Source organism: Nansenia antarctica (assembly GCF_963989245.1).
Source record: "Nansenia antarctica genome assembly, chromosome: 1".
In the NCBI taxonomy this organism is placed as follows: domain Eukaryota; kingdom Metazoa; phylum Chordata; class Actinopteri; order Argentiniformes; family Microstomatidae; genus Nansenia; species Nansenia antarctica.
Window position 1 is genome coordinate 97,775,702 of NC_137674.1, and position 17,899 is coordinate 97,793,600.

Genomic DNA, 17,899 nt, shown 5'->3' on the forward strand with positions numbered 1-17,899 from the left:
TGTTTTATTTCAAGACACAATTTTCAACGTTTCCTTTTATTTTAGAAGCAAGTCTCTGTTTTTGTACATGGTTAACATATAAGTCCATTTGATAGTAGGAATATTACAGACAGGTACAGGTACAGCTTATAACATCTGATAGGGGGGATGTCTCACAGTACACAGCCTTGTCCAATCAAAGACAAGTATCAACCACCCAACCAATGAAAAGCCACATTGCTTTATGAGGAGACTAATCAGCGTATAATACCCATCTAGGAGAACCAATCACTGAATTCCCATATTCAGTTCCAACACAATCATTGGACTATTGGCCCATGCATATACTGTAATATTGTAAAAATATAGCATTTTGAATAAATACTAAATATATTTAAGAGCAAATGTCAGACGATACCAGATATATTTTTTCCACAATACTGTATGTATGTACAGGCTTCCACTTCAACCAAGAGAGTTCTCTGTTTTCAGCTAGAGCCCCCCCTGGTCCTAAAGTCTGTCTGGTTTTATGGTAAACAGGAGAGGAAGAAGCACCACTCACACACCTCACCTGGTGAGTTCAGCACCTTTGCTTTGGAACAGCCATCCTGCAGGACTGGGGATGGAACACAACCACGTCACGTGACCGACTGCCTAGCTACGCTATCGTAGGACAAGGTAGGACAAACACCTACTGTAACAATAACACATGGCAGAGTGGCTGTTGGAGCGTTCGAATTCTGTACTCTTAAAAAGGGTTCTACCTACTGTCTGTCTCTGTGGGAGAGAGAACCCTTTGGAGAAAAACCCTGTGGAAGTTCCAAAGTTCCAAGTAGAATCCTTTCCACACAGAAAATTCTACTCGGAACCCCAAAATGGTTCTAAACGGAACCCAAAGGGGTTCTCCTCACAGGTACCCCTTGTTCTAAGTTCTGTGCCGGTACGACCAGTGAGGGTAGTCGGTGTTCTACTGTGCTGTTGAGTGAGGTGGTCCATGATCCCGTTCACACACTACCATAGGCTTGTTGCTACATACTCTACGTATTTGGAATGTGTTTTACAGCCTAAACATTCTTTGTGCATTTTTTGTGTAGCGATCGGTTGCATACATGATTCATTTGTACACTACAAGCAGGCTGACGAGGGATGCATTACGGAAGAGTGAGAGAGAGAGTGTGTGGAAGTGAAAGAGAATAGTAGTAGACTGTACTACAGACAGATTGCAGTGTAATAGCTTTGTAGCTTCCGTGAGGGGTGTAATATTGACATGCTGCCCCCTACTGTACAACCTTCATATTGGAAGACATCAGCGTCAGTGGTCAGGTCATACGCAGGCAGGTGAAGCATGGATATGTACAGTGAGAACGTCATACTGAGTAAAACAAAAAGTGCAATACAAAATAAATATAGTGTGTATCTAGTAATAATCTACTATAATAACATTCAGACTTTATGATTGCAATAATGGCTTTGCCTCCACAATATAAAATAACACGTCTATGGTGAACACATGTTGTCCCCCACGAATGATGTAGCACCCCTCCTTGTGTGAGCTGGTGACAATTATTTAAACGTATGTTTTGTGCATTAATGAGGATAAAAACAATTAACTATGTTTTTCCTTTGATGGAAATTCTAATTGGATAGCTTTCTATGGACGGTATGTCAGATAATGGCCTGTTTAATAGGGGCTTATAAAATAGGGTTTCTTTTTTATAGGCAGACAAGGGACATTTATTCTGATTATAAGTGCTGTTGGACTATGCTGATAACATTATGGTTTAAAGTTAGAAATGTCATTTGTTACTAGCTAGCTCCCACCTTGGGCCCAGTCAGTGTTATTTAGTAAATGGCAGATCTCTATGGCAACACGCATCAAGTTTCGTCAACATTGTCCCAGTGGTGTCTCAGATATCGCATGTGACCCACGAACATACAGACACAGATCCACAGTCCCCTCGCCGACGTCATGGTGGGGGACAATAACGTCAATGGTAGAATACAAAGAAAATAAAACCATATACTTGCTAATAGTATGACCGATTCTGAAGGTAGATCATGTGCTTAAGATTCGCCTGAAAAAAGCTTCAATGTAGGAAAGCAACAAACCCATCCTTCTTCAGTTTTACGAGGCTCCACTTCCAAGTCGCGTCCCCCGACCCTCCCCCCGCCGCCCTACCCTCCCACCGTCTTCTGTCCATCGCCACTGTCACTATGGCGTCTGATTGATTTTCACATAGATGTCCCCCTTTCTCTTTGGCAGCCCTCCAGATTGTGGATCATAACTCCCATGGAATGTTGGCAGAAATGTGAAAAATGTGTGTTTCTCCTCAGACTCCTGGTCCCGGGGTCTGTAGCCTGGGTCCAGTGGGCCTGTGAGCTCCTGTTAAGGGGAGGCAGTGGGGTGAATACAGCCTTTGTCCTCTGAGGGGGGGGGGGGGGGGTCCTGGTTGGGGGTAGGGGGGTGGGGGTGGGGGGGTCGGGGGGTGCTCAAAGGGGAGCCGCGGCAGTGGGGGGGTCCGAGGCTCTGGCGTCAGAGTGGGCTTTCAGAAGGTCAACTATCTCACTGTGGGAGGCCTGACCTGCCACAGACACAGCACTCTGACCATCCTGGAGAGGGAAAGGACGGGGGGGGGGGGGGGGGTGGAAGAGAGAGAGAAAGGGGGGGGGGGAGAGAGAGAAAGAGAGAAGAGAACAATTTTACAATAATGCCATCTCAACACCGATGAGACAGAGAGAGAAAGAAAACAGCCAAGACTCACCTCATACATTGTATGGAATGGTATCAAACACGTCCTCTTGATTTCGACCTCCACCAGCCCTCCCCCTGCCTAGACTACAGTAAGCAGCTTCTAACTAGGGCCCCTAACTAGGGTAATACAGAGAGCCTGACCCACTCACACCTCTCTGCTGGTATATAACAGCTCCTCCTCACTGAGAGATTAGCCAACCTCACCCAGAGACACACACACATCTCTCCACAACACAGTCGTTAACCCGGGCCGCCGACTCTGCCCGTCGTGTGTTTAAATGCTTTTCAAAGAGGATGTTGTGTCTCTGGTTGACCGCCAGCTGCTCAGAGGTGAGGAGGCTTTGACATCCGCCACTGGGTGTCTGCTGCCCACGCGTTCCTTTCATTCATGGCCAATAGAAATAACATGATGCACTTCACAGTTGTGTCCACATGGTGGCAGTATGATGTTGTTTTTTAGATCCTATATCGCAGACAAGGACTTCTACTGTATGTGCTGGTGTTTCAACTGCATCCGTGTGTGTGTGTGTGTGTGTGTGTGTGTGTTAACATATTTGTGTTTGTGTGTGTGTGTGTGTGTGTGTGTGTGTGTGGTTCCATACCTTGTCCGTGAGGCTGGTGTCACAGTGGCCAGACTCCAGCAGTAGTCGAGCGATCTCCGTGTGACCGTGCTCACAAGCGCACATGAGTGCGGTCGAACCGTCCCGGTCCTGGATGTTGAGGTCAGCCTGGCAGGTCAGTAGTGACCGCACCATGGCTGTACGACCGTGACTGACCGCAAGCATGAGCGCAGTCTGCCCTGCCTAGGAACCGCAAGAGAGGGAGAGGGGGAGAGAGAATTAAGCAAATTAGTAACTATACGATACAGTCTGTCTGTCTGTGTGTGTGTGTGTGTGTGTGTTTGTGTGTACCTGGCTGGCGCGGGCATTGACGTCTCCTTGTCTCAGTAGCTGTAGCGCCACCTCCATGTCCTCTGAGCCATCTGCAGCCGTCAGGGAGGCTAGCATGATCGCTGTGTAGCCTGCCTTGTTCTGGCTGTCCACCTCACACAGACCTGCAACACACACACACACACACACACACACACACACACACACACACATACACACACACATCCAAACATATCCATTCATCAAACAGAGCTTGTAGCATTGGAGAGGGGTGTGAGAGAGAAGAGGGGAGTGTGTGTGTGTGTGTGTGTGTGTGTGTGTGTGTGTGTGTGTGTGTGTTTGTGTGTGTGTGCGTTTGCATGTGCATGTGTGTTACCTGTGTCCAGCAGCAGTTTGACCACAGGGAAGTTGGAGTGAGACACGCTGTAGTGGAGGGCAGTGTTGCCGTTCCCGTCGGCCAGGTTGACGATGTACTTCATGAGGGTTGGCGTGGCGACGCCCACCTCTCTGAGGTAGAGGGTCACAGTGTCCGCCTGGGACTCCTTCTGACTGGACACACGGAACCACTCCTGGTACAACACCAACAGAACCTGCCTCTGATAGGGGGGGGACGCACAACACACACACGCAAACACCCACCACACCACACAAACACGCACACACACACACCCACACCCACACGCACACACACACACACGCACACACGCACACGCACAAACGTTGAGGTTTGAGATCAATACTGTGTAACACAACACTGCTTCCTCCTTTGATGTCATTGAGAGTCCACCCAAAAAATCATTCAGTTATTTTCAGAAACCGCAATGAGTTTCAAGACAGGAGTGGGAGTGTGTTTGTGGCTGGAGTTTTTGAAAATCTATTAATTCAATATTTTTCTTTTACCCCCCCCCCCATGTGGAAAAAAGGTAAAAGGAACCATTCATAAACCATCTATTCATTCATGTCCCTTTAAGAAGGGGGGGAAGACGTCCTTACCATCTCTGCGTCAGGCGATGTCACCTCGGCCATGCGATCCTTGATGTAGCGGCAAGCGTCCATGAACTCCTTGTCTGCTGTCTCCCTGCACGGAGAGACACATCACCATGAGAGGCGTGTTGGTCGTGAAACAATGTCATAGCAACCCTACAACCCCATAAACCTATCATATCGTACCTAGAATAGTAACGATGGACACATCATAAAGGTGTCTGCACCCAGTGTCAGTCGTGAGACATAAATCTATCGAACAAACTGTACGAGGTGGGTGGGGAGACGAGGAAGAAAGTATTCCACAGGATGTACACATCATCTGACATGTTGATACACAGAGGATCGCGGTGATGTCACATCAATCAACCAACACACAATGGAGCTCTTCAGCCCTCTTCGCAAGGGGGGGGGGGGGGGGAGGAAGAGTCCCCTCTTCCAAATCTATAATCATACAGGGAAGTCTGTTTTTTTTTCTCCTGCCGGAGTGGGGTGCTCTCTCTTCACGCCCCTTTTTAACACTCAGACTCATGTCAACAATGGTGAGGCATGCATGATGTCACACCTGTGAGATCCTGGCAGACAGAGACCCCCATCCCCCGAGGGTCTGTTAAAGAGACACACACCATCTGGGCTGCACGTCCTCAACACATCCCCCTGTCACTGACTCATGGCTGAGAGTCCGCCTGTCTCACTGTCTCACTGTCTCACTGTCTCACTGCCTCAGGCCTCTAGTAAGGGTTCAGGTTCAGGTTAAGTTATTTGTAACCGTAAGTCGATTTGTTTTGCAGTAAACATCCATGTTGACACACATTTTTTAGAAACAACACAGACAGTCGACAAGCATAAGTACTCGATGTTCCTAAACTAAACTAAAGATAAAATAATAAAAATAATCTGTGCAATGTTGCTATGACTTGTTTATCTGAGTGATGGCTGCTGGAACAAAGCTATTTTTATACTGTTTTGTTCTGCACTTTGGGACTATAAACCTTCCGCCCAGAAGGAAGAAGCTGACATTTATAGTACAAAGGGTGATAAGTCATCATTTAAAATCGAGCAAGTTATCCGTTGTAACTGTCTGGTGTACAGGGACACGGGGCTAAGCTGTGACTCACCAATCAGCCTACCAGACCATTTGATAATTTGAGTCTGAGAGTTCTTTAAGGACAGGTTTCCGAACCATGATACCAAAGAAAAAGATAACATTTATGAAATAAAAGCACGGTAGAATAAGGTCATCATGGTTTTGTCAATGTGGATAAAGGACAGTTTCCTCAAACAAAACAAACCTATGGTGTGTGTGTGTGTGTGTGTGTGTGTGTGTGTGTGTGTGTGTGTGTGTGTGTGTGTTTGTGTGTGTGTGTGTGTGTGTGTGTGCGTGCATGTGTACGCATGCGTATGTGCGTGCATGTATGTGTAGTGGGCTATGAAGCCGGTGAGGGGGCCCAGACTGTATGGAGGGCCCCATCAGAGGGGCGTCTATATTAAAGCCTCCCTCAGCACCTGTCTGTCTGTCTCATACTGTCTCATCGTGCCTGCAGGCTGCAGCTGGCCCCAGAACAAAGGCCTGGATTGTGTCAGACTGACATCAGAGACCAGAGTATGTACACACAGAGGAAAGGGGAAGGGGAGGGAGAAGAGGGGGAGGAGGGGAGGGGAGGGGAGGGGATGGAGAGGTAACGCATGCTGACTTCCTGAGCCATCTTTCTTTTCTTTTCTCTTTTCTCGGTATGTTCACGGTTACTTTGGTTTCCGAGGTCGGCCACTTAGTTGGATATTTACTGAGACAAGTTAGGGTTAAGAGCCCTGGTCCAAAGGTTCCCCTCTCTACGGGAGTGCATGAGAGCCGTGGTGGCGCGGGGCGTCATCGTGGGATCTGAACCACCGACATTCTGATCATCAATTGATCTTCCTCACCACCACGACAGTACACCAGGGTGGTCTTTTCAGCCAACCGGGTGTGGTGACACACACACACACACACGCACACACACACACACACACACACACCCCATTATAAGCCCCTTGGTCCCCCTTGTCTCACCCTGTTGGCTGCTCCTCCTGGTGGTCCTCGCTGGTCTCTGGGTCCTGGGGGTCTCCCTGCCCCTCCTTCTCCCCAGCCTGGGCCTCTCCACCCTGGGCCCCTGCCTCTGTGGCCTCCCCCTGGGCTGCTGCTCCCTCCTGGTGCTCCTCCTCTTTCTCCTCCTCCTCCTCCTCCTGCTGATCCTCAGGCTCAGAGCTGTCCACCTCCTCCTCCTCTGGTACGTTCTCCTCCCCACTGGACTCCTCACTGGACGTGGTCTCATACCTGGACAACATCACACACACACACACACACACACACACACACACACACACACACACACACACCCACACACACACACACACACACACACGAAGCATGAATGACACCTCTGAGCTTAGAAGAGGGTTGGGGGTGACAAGAGAACAGTGGAGGCTGGTGGAGGTAGAAATCGGAGGACGGGTTCATTGTAATGGATGGATGGAACGAGGAATGGTATCAAACACGTCTCCTCGTTTCCTCCACCAGCCCCCCACTGCAGGACAGGCTGTTTAGAGCATCAGAGCTGGCCTTGTACCTATTACACACTACATAATGAGTCTGGATGAGAGTGTTGTTCACAACAGCCTGGGCGCCATACATCAACAACAGCCGGGATGAAAACATGACCTGGTTGAGTGGAAAATTAATGTGGACATTATAGCATTTAGGATGTAATGGATTTCTAGCAAAAACATGTGTGTGTGTGTGTGTGTGTGTGTGTGTTTATGTGCAAGGGGCCCTTTATTAGATACAGGTCTCCCATTGAATACGGCCCCTTCATGGAAGTTTACGCCCCCCGCCCCCCGCCCACGCCTGGGCATCACAGAATTCCCAGAATTCCAGAGCGCTCAGGGCGAACAGAGGTAGTGTAGAGTAGACGGAGGTCACGTGACCAGACCACAGCCTATAGGAGGGAGGTGTGTACTCCTCTCTGGGTGGCTGTGTTGGGGACTTGTGATGATGAGAAACAAGGAGAGTGTGTATGGACCAGCTGAGCACCAGCAAGAAAAACAGCCACCACTTCCTGCTGTTGGACCAATCAGAATGCGTCCTTGACATACTTCATAACACAGTTAACACTAAAGAGGTCAAATCTAAATAGTGGCGAACATGAATTTCCTCACTCTGTTGATTTAGGTTTTCTCTACTGAACCCAGATTGAACAGTGCTTCATTGCTTAGTTCACCTGGAAAAAACAGACTCTGTAAATTAAATGAGATTGGTGATGAATAAAAATAAAAAATCTAAGTACGACGCACATCCTCAACCTATTAAATGTGTTTTGCTCTATTAAGCCTAGGTAGAACTGTGCTTGTTTGCTTAGTTTCCCTTTGAAAAACAGACCCTTGATTAACATTAATGAGATTTGCTGATGTCTGTGTGATGTAAATAAAAGGAAAAAAAACTGTTGCTGTGCTGCAGAGAGAGAGAGAGAGATAGTGAGAGTGTGTGCGTGCGTGCGTGCGTGCGTGCGTGCGTGTGCATGCATGTGTGTGTGCAGCTGTGTTTGTGTGTGTGTGACTGTAGAAGGTCTGTCAGGGGTTAGGGTTAGGGGGGGGGGGGGGCGGCGTTGGTGCTGTTGGGCCCAGTGTGTTAGACTCAGGTAATTATGGGAGCGCTGATGGGAGGGGGACCAACCCAGACAGCAGGTGGTGTACGCTAAATGTAGCACTGTAACGCTACGCCAGCCTGCTCTGATCACACAGCCAGGAGACAGCTCTTTGTTCTCAGCACCTCCTCCACCATTTAACTCACATCCCATCAACGTCAACAGCAGCATCACACAGACACACACAGACACACACACACACACACACACACACACACAGACACACACACACAGGGTGAGTCAGAGTCAGGGCACTGTGTCTACTGGAGAGAGACAGGGTGAAAGATGGAACAGAGAGTGATGGAGGCAGGCAGTATTACATAAGGTCTGTGTGTGGCCAGCCTTATCCTGATGCCCTGGGGTAGGATGACTGATGACTGATGTATGCACTGTAAACAAACAGCCTCTCCTGGAGTCTGCTAAATATACTGTCACAGTTTAGCATAGTGTGTGTGTGTGTGTGTAAAGTGAATACTGTATGGTCCATACCTGGGGAGGCTGGAGGAGGTAGAAATGGGAGGACTGGTTCATTGTAATGCATGGAACGGAATGAGGAAAAGGAATCAGAGACACACACACACACACACACACACACACACACACACACACACCATAAGGTCACACACAGAGATCACATCTAGACAGGACAAACACAGCCGTATAAAAGACGGGTCTTTACCCTCCATTGACTCCGACAAATTTGAGGTTCTTCTTGGCCCCTCCATTCCCCTGCTTGTTGTCAGCACAGTCATTTTTCTTCATGATAGATTTGAGACCTGGAGAAAGAGAGAGAGTCGTCAGCCTCTCCAGAGAATTGGAGTGTGTGTGCTCTGTTTCCATACACACAGACACAGGCCCAATCCCAATTCACCCCTTGGCCCTACATAGCCCTACCCCTCCGTTTTGCTCGTTCACGTGTAGGGGTAGGGGTGTCCCAATTGTTGTTGGCATGTAAGGGGTAGGGCTACATAGCCCTCCAAACTGAGGGTTAGGGTTAGGGTAGGGTTAGGGTTAACTGATTATGATGGCATATGGCGCCCGAAATTTAACTTAAGTACCACCGCTGCACTTGTTACCGCTCCTCTAATATCAGTGCAGACTGGCAGGGTAGGAGCACAGGTTCCTAGCCTTCAGAGCACCGCTATTCTGTCATGAATTGGCCTGATAATGACGCATTGTTCTTTTTTATTTGATGACTTAGTTTAGTCGATTGATAGCGTGAAACTTAAGTTGTGAACGAATCGCAAGTGTCCATGCTTTTTTTTTGTTTACTACTGATGACGTTTCAGGGTCCTGAAGGGTTATCCATGGGGGAAATCTTTCAACCACTACCTCTTGTAACTCTGTTCCAAGGGGCAAGTCGAAAGGCGTGTGGCACTCCAAAACGAGGGGTAGGGGTAAAAAATTGAAATGGGATTGGGCCACAGACAGACAAACAGGCAGACACACACACACACACACACACATACACACAGACATACACACACTCGCACACACACACACACACAAACACAGAAACACACGTGTACGACAGGGTTTCCGTTAACCGGTAATTACCGGTCTTTGTCCGGTAAAATTTATTGAAGTCCGACAAAATGAAAACTCGTCGGACATTTATGTCCGGTGAAAATAATTCCCTCTAAGCACAATTTGAATACAATTCGCTAAAGTTCACATTCTGATTCCTTCTATTTTAAAAAAGACGAATATATAGGCTATGTATTTCTTTTATTATGATATGATTTGACACCGGCATGATGATGTCTCCTAATGTGTAGGCTGCCTATGCGAAACAGCGGTTGTTTCCGGTGTGCGCTATAACTCGTGCACAATCGAGTCGAGGCAGAGAGGAGGATAGCGATGTTTCTCTCTGTGATAGTGTGATTATGCAAGCCTTTTCTGAAAGGGACGAGAACCCGATTGTTTCAGCTTCTCCCAGGGAGAAAGTGGTAGAGTTACCATCCTCCCCGAGTCCTACCATACCATCCGATCTCTGCCTATCTCTCCCGGTAACCGGCGAGCGATTGCGTGTCGCTCAAGTAGCTGATCAGTCATTAAACAAATGTTTTTTACATGCAGCTAGTGAGGAATCTGAAATAGGGGGCAACGTAGTTTATTTCCTTAACGATGGGATATTAATGCGTAAATGGTCTCCTCCTAATGCAAATGGTTGTGAGTGGAATACTGTAAAACAAGTGGTTGTGCCTGTGGGTTATAGACAACAGGTGTTATCTGTAGCACATGAGAGCCAGTGGTCAGGACATTTAGGTATAACTAAAACTTATCAGCTGATATTGAAACATTTCTTTTGGCCCGGACTGAAGGCGGATGTTGCCAAGCACTGCCGCTGTTGCCATACTTGTCAGATGGCGGGTAAGCCTAATCAATCCATTCCACCCGCACCATTGCATCCCATTCCTGCTATAGGGGAGCCATTTGAACGTGTAATAATTGATTGTGTTGGACCTTTGCCTAGGACTAAAAGTGGAAGTCAGTATTTGCTCACTACTATGTGCGCTGCTACTCGTTTTCCCGAAGCTGTTCGGTTGCGTAACATATCAGCTAAACGAAATGCGTTCCCAACCAGCGAGACCTGGTTATAGAAATGACGTTGTTTTATTGATAAAAAAAGGGTCAAACTGGAAAGAGAAAATAGAAAACTCACATTAATCCCAAACAATTTAACAAACTTCAGTTAACGTAATGTGGAGTCCGTTCATTGATCGATGCTGTCTGTTCAGTTCCCAGAGGCGCCCGTTCAGCGCTGGACATATAGCGCGCATGCGAATCATGTTATATTATATAGCTCGCATCTAATCGTATCGGATGAGAAATAGACATTAAATGGCATATATAGGCCGCTACACAACAGTAATCACCGCGACAAACAGCTATATTAGATTTGGAAAAAAATATATATAATTTTGAAAAAAATTATTTTTATTATATTTTAATATGTCCGGAATATATCACGTTTGTCCGGTAAATCGAAATCTTCCCGGACACGATGTCCGGCGGCAATTTTTTCTAACGGAAACCCTGGTGTACGAATGCATGAAAGTACACAAACGAAACATATCAAAACATGACTGCGCAGTGTCAGCTGGGAACTGAGTCGAACAAAGACCCTGGAGCAAACTAACCCTCAAACAGCATCAAGGATGTGAAGGACATTAAAAGGCCCACTACAGTCGGTTCTCAGTGGTTCTCGTATTGTAAAAGACTCCTAATGAAGACAAACGACCATGGCTGCCAGTCCTTCACAAGCTCTTTAAAATGGCAGCAGGGGTGAACATATTTACCGCAGGTTCCTTGCAGTCATTCTGGCTGTGAGCATAGCAGACTCTATGTGTGTGTGTGTGTGTGTGTGTGTGTGTGTGTGTGTGTGTGTGTGAGAGTAAGTGTAAGTGTGAGTGTAATAGAGCCTCTCTGTGTGTGTGTGCGTGCACGTGTGTGTAGAATAGATACATGCATGTCTGCATGTGTTTGTTTGGTAGAGAACATGGGGGGCCTGGACGACGACATTGTGGAGCCTCTGGTTGTAATTATAACAAGACTGAGCTCATCAAATGTTGTGGAAGTCCTGCGCTGGCACAGAGGAAGGGCCTCCCCAGGGCCTCATGCTGTACATTCCACAGGCATAATGACATCAATGTGAGGGAACAACACACACAACTCAACTACAGTTACAGAAAAACTACACAGCAAATTGAACTCAGTGGTTTTGTTAGGAGTGATTGGATGAAGTTTGTTGCCTATAGTGAAGGACAGTGAGATGGATGGGTGGTGGGGGAGGGGGGGGGGGGGCGTTGGGGGAGTTGTGGCTCAGCTCAGCATGTGGTAGAGGATTCTGTATCCAATATCTGTGAGACCGGGGTCGTTTTGTAAGCAATGTAATTCAAGCCAGAGGTTTGCTCAAATGTCACCATCGCTTCCCAGAACAATACTAGAATACAGAGAGAGAGCAGCCGGTCAGAATCAGAAGGGCACACACAAGCACGCACGCACGTACATACGTGCGCGCACACACACACACACACACACACACACACACACACACACACACACACACACACACACACACACACACACACAGTCAGACTTTCCCACTGAAATTCATATGCACTTTGTGTGGTAGAGACTAGCATTTTAACTGGGCCAAAAACCCAGTCGAAAGGCGGGGAAAAAATGCATATTTTATGTGTTTTTGGAGGTCGTCCAACAATGTAATTCAGCCGGCGTCCTGCTAACATGTGTCCCAGCTCCAGCGATCGCAATCAGTGGCGAATCACAGACACGGAGAGGAGGAGCCCTCCTGCCCTATCAGACTCAACGGAGCTCACAAAGGAAACGCTTTGTGATCCGACACGCCGTAGACATGCTACGAGCTTCGCCAAGAAAGTAGACAGCTCAGCCGCATGGATATCAAACTACGTTACTGAAGATGGGCCAATGGAGTGATCTCATGAGCTGAATAACCTCGGTGTCTGAGTCGGCACGTGTCAGTCGGCTAGAGAGTGCCTCCGAGTGATTTCAGGACTAGCGACATACACGATTAAAGAAACGTCTCACGGATTGTCACCACGACTCAACTAAGTTCTAAGTTGTTAATGGTCTTTGTTGTCTACATAGACAAATTAGCCATTTTATCGGACCAAAAAGTTATATGTCCAAATGATGAACTCCTACAACGTCCGTAGTGTTTTGTGCCTCTCGGCCTGACACGGAGGTGCGTCTAAGCTAAGATGCACATTAGTAAACACAAGCGATCGATATAGATGAACTAGCTCGGTGCTTATGGATGTAAACAAACCGGGCAGTAGCCACTTCAGAAATAATGACCTCACTCCTCCCTGAAGCTCCTTGTACCTTTCAAAAAACATACACCCTGAAATACGTTGCTCACGGTAATCTCCTCAAACTACTAAGACCTAGCTTTTGATCTACAGAATGCATTTGGAGGCTATTTCCACATGCCCACGTGTTCATAAAGTGATATGGACGATTTTGAGGCAAAGGATTGGCGATGTGTCCTTTTAAGATTGAATATCATTGCTTGATGAGAAGTGACTGGCAATATCAATATGAAAGAGGGACCATATTCATACTAATAACAATACTGAATATAATTAATAGGAGATATCAGAGTACCACTGTGACCACCGTTGTGTAAGACATAAATGTGGATGTTACACCTTCAATGGGAAAGTAGAACCTATTTATATTCATTGAATAAACCAAAGAATATGCCAGAACTGTACCATTTCTTAATGGCATTAAGGATGTACAATATAAAGAAAAGCAGTGATAAAATATCATGGCAGTGAATGTTCTATCGAGACCAGGGGAGGCTGGTAGATGTAGAAATGAAACCATTCCCCATTCCATTCCATGCATTAAAATGAGCCGTCTTCAAATGTCTACCTCCACCGGCCTTCGTTGACTACGACATCCAGCAGGCTTACCTTGTTGTTTGCTGGCAGCAGCCTTCTGTCCAGGAGAGTAGAAGGCGGACAGAGCGCTGAGAGAGCTGACCAGCTGGCTGGAGATGGAGCTCATCTTGGATTGCCCTGACTTCCCCGGTGGCTTCCCTGCTGCTCCTCCTTTTCCCACAGCAGCAGGCTTCCCCACAGCAGGCTTCTGTACGCCACCGCTGGGCGTCTCCTGCTGCCCACCCCCCTGCTGTCCACTCTGCCCACTCCCCAGGTGGGCCCACTGCTCGCCCAGCAGCCCTGTGATCCTCGTCACCACCTGGCCCAGGGCCGCAGGAGAGGTCGGGGCTTCGCTGGACCCTCGACGAGGCTGGGGCTGGGAGGCTTCACTGGAGCCACGACGTGGGGGCTGGAGCTGGGAGGCTTCGCTGGAACCCCGACGAGGGGGCTGGGGGGCTTCGCTGGAGCCCCTGGGAGGGGGCTGGGGTTGAGACTGGGCCTGGGCCTGGGCCGGAGACTGGGCCTGGGCCTGCGGCAGCTGCTGGACCTGCTCAGGCTCCTTATGAGGCGGCAGACTTTGAATCGTCGAGGAGGTCGGTACCACTGGACTCTCTGGGGCTGCTGCCTTTGTGACCGCCATCTCTGTGACTGCACCCTTTATGGCCGCATTCACTATAGTCGTACTTATTGTGGTCAGACTCCTCACATCCTCACTATCTACCACTGTGCTTTCTTCTACCACTGTCTCTGAAATGACACTTTCTGTAAGCACGATTTCTACAATTTCCACACTCTCTGTTGTCACGATCTCTGTGACCGTACTTGACTGTACTTGACTGTACTCTCTAACTTCAGCTTCAGTGACCATAACTTCTTCAACTGCTGCACTCTCCATGATCTCAGCATCGTTGACCACACTGTCTTCGGCCGCACTCTCTGCAACTGCCCTTTCAGTGTTCGCACTTTCTGTGACTGCATTTTCTGCGACCCCTCTTTCGTTCTCCACTGCTTCACCAGGGTTGTGTGTCTCATTGCTGTCTCTGTCTGTCTCAGTTTGCTGGTCTGCCCTCTGTGCTCCCTCTGTTTCTGTCACTTGGTCTACAGTTCCCACTCTCTCTGTCTCTGTCAGCTGGTCCACAGTACCTACTATATCAGTCTCTGTCACCTGGTCTACTCGACCTGCTTCTCTATCAGTCTCTGTCCCCTGGTCCACACTGTTGGCCATAGATCCTTCTGGATACACAGCTACCATCTCTGTCTCTGTCACCTGGTCTACAGCACCTACTGTCTCTGTCTCTGTCACCTGATCTTGAGTGTCAAATCTCTCTGTCTCTGTGACCTGGTCCACCAAATCTCCTCCTCTCTCTGTCTCTGTCACCTGGTCCACCAAATCTCCTCCTCTCTCTGTCTCTGTCACCTGGTCTACAACACCTACCATCTCTGTCTCTGTCACCTGGTCCACTGTACTCACTCTCTCTGTCTCCATCACCTGGACTTGAGTGTCAGATCTCTCTGTCTCTGTCACCTGGTCCACCAAATCTCCTCCTCTCTCTGTCTCTGTCACCTGGTCCACTGTACCCACTCTCTCTGTCTCCATCACCTGGACTTGAGTGTCAGATCTCTCTGTCTCTGTCACCTGGTCCACCAAATCTCCTCCTCTCTCTGTCTCTGTCACCTGGTCTACCACACCTACCATCTCTGTCTCTGTCACCTGGTCCACTGTACCCACTCTCTCTGTCTCCATCGGCTGGACTTGAGTGTCAGATCTCTCTGTCTCCATCACCTGGACTTGAGTGTCAGATCTCTCTGTCTCTGTCACCTGGTCCACCAAATCTCCTCCTCTCTCTGTCTCTGTCACCTGGTCCACACTGTTAGTTCTCGCCCTGCCTGCACACACTTCTACCGTCTCCGACCCTGCCGTCTCTGCTGGTATACACACCACTATCATCTCAGTATCTGTCCCCTTGTCCACTGTACCGGAGCTCTCTGTCTCCGTCTCCTGGTTCACAATATCCACTCTCTCTGTCTCTGTCTGCTGGTCCACACTCTCCCTCCTGCTCGTCCCTCTCTCCCCGACCCACACCTCCACTATCGCTCCCTCGCTCAGATGTAGTATCTTCTCCTCCTTCTGTCGGTTCTCCTCTACCTGTTCTCTTAGTAGAGCGTTGGTCCTTTCCAGCTCCTGGCTAGCCTGGCTTAGATTAGCCTCCAGAGCCGTTAGCTTATCTTGGAGTTGCTGGACACTGAGGAGGTCCTCTACGACCCCCTTTCTCTCTCCCTCTGCCACCTGCACTGACTCTGTAATCTGTGAAGGATCCGGTGCTTTCCGTACGGTCACATCCTCTGATCGCTCCACTTGCTTCGCTGCCGTGTGCTCGAATGCCTCTTGTTGTCTCACGTATTTCTCTGACGGCTGTGCTTGTCTCTCTGAATCCTGTGCTGGAAGCCTCCCTGTTTCTCTTTGCTGTGCTATGGGGCGTGCATTCCTCTCTATCTCTGAGAGGCTGCTTTCTGCTCCTGCTGTTTGTAGCCCCTGTGTCTGCTGCTCCTCTGACAGACGTCCTCTTGAAGCCTCCTCTGGTCTCTGCTCAGAAGACGACCCTGGTTCTCCTGGTGCTCCAGACCGCGGCTGAGCATGTGTCCCAGGATCAGTGCTCTGAGCTGGGGTTGGGAAGGATGAAGCAGCCTGGGCCTGGGGCTTTGACCGTGCCTGCAGGTTGAGCAGCAGCTGCTCTCTCTCTTCCCTCAGCGAGCAGATCTGGGCCTTGAGCTCTGGGATGGTTCTGACCTGCTCTTCTAGCTCTCTGACCCGCTTCAGCGCTGCTGTGATCTGTTGGTGCAGCCCGGTGCGGTCCTGCGGCACACACACCCGTCTGTCAGTCCCGTCTGCCGCACGGAACACACTCTCCGAAGAGCCGTTCTCCGCATCCCCAGACTCGGAGCCTTTCCTGTGACCGATAGTGACAGGCACGCTAGACGCTCGCAGGAGGTTGGGTCTCAGCATGGCCTGCTCATTAAACACGCGAGCCCCAGCACCAGCCTCTTCTTTGGGCCTGGCTGAGGTGTAGCTACTTCCCCCGTGCGCCCTGCTCTGGACCCCCGCACCCCCATCGCTGGGCCTGAAGTCAAAGATCTGCTGCACCTCTGAAACGCGTGACTTGGGCTTGGGCCCCAGCGTGGAGGTCCCAGACCAGGTGTCCTTGGGGACAGGCCGCACCCCGTGCCCAGGGAGGCTAAAGTTTCTGGGCAGGGTGCTGAACTTAGGCTGCCTGGCCTTGCGCTGAATGTGGACCCTCTTGATGGTGTTGCCTTTCTCAATGTCGTCCACATACTTGAGGAAGTCCAGGTCCAGGTGGAAGCCATAGGGCGTCTCCACGGAGTACGGCAGCTGCTTCCTCTGGCCTCCACTCCCACTCCCGGATTTGGACGGGAAGCCATTCGCTGGAACACAAAACAACATATCCAAGAATGTTAGTCTTCACAGTCCTCCTTGTGCATCATGTGCATGCTGTACACTCCAAAACTGTGCACATGGGGTGGAATCCGCATGCACCACATTTGGATAAATCTTATTATGACCTTAAAGGGGAAATTTGCGTGATGATTTGACATAAGCGTGCAGATCTTGAGTTAGGATTCCACCCATGGGTGATTCATTATGTAAAACCATATCACAGGCGGGATGTAATTATCATTCAGTAATTGGGATGGAACACACTCACTCATTAGTATTCAAAACACAGCGCTGCTGTGTCAACGTATGCATATTATGAGAGCAGGCAGCAGGAATTAGCATAAGCAAGCAAATTAAAAGGGGAAACTTTGTGACTCTTGCTCTCTCTTTCTCTCTCTATCTCTCTCACCACTTTTCTTGTCCATCATTAGAGCTGTTCAGGGTCATGGATTTAATGCTTCACAGTCAGAGTTGGCAACCTAGAAGAGAGAAACAAGGTTATGTGAGACTGAAATAACACAGATAATCAACACACACCATCTGTCCATAGTTCCACCTCTCTGTTCTAAACAAGAGCTCATATTTGTGTTTGAGATAAAGACATTTATGTCAGAAGACTGCTCAGTGTTTTGTACCGAGCTACAAGCGATAGTCTGTTCGGTTTCTTTAACGGTAGAAACATCCTGTCCACACATTCTCACCCGTGTTATTGTCGAACATAGAGAGCTGCC

At 48.8% G+C, this 17,899-nt stretch overlaps 1 protein-coding gene across 1 annotated transcript; it reads right to left on the reverse strand.

The window, feature by feature from the left end:
- Positions 1 to 2,469: 2,469 nt before the first annotated feature.
- Positions 2,470 to 17,593, reverse strand: kank4 (KN motif and ankyrin repeat domains 4; the record flags this gene model as incomplete). The annotated part of the gene is made up of 10 exons (XM_080528191.1): positions 2,470 to 2,589; positions 3,334 to 3,534; positions 3,643 to 3,785; positions 3,998 to 4,217; positions 4,615 to 4,699; positions 6,653 to 6,916; positions 8,962 to 9,058; positions 13,748 to 15,092; positions 15,168 to 17,155; positions 17,578 to 17,593. The coding sequence occupies 10 exons, from the start codon at positions 17,591 to 17,593 to the stop codon at positions 2,470 to 2,472; spliced, it is 4,479 nt and encodes a 1,492-aa protein (XP_080384317.1).
- Between the last annotated feature and the right edge of the window lie 306 nt (positions 17,594 to 17,899).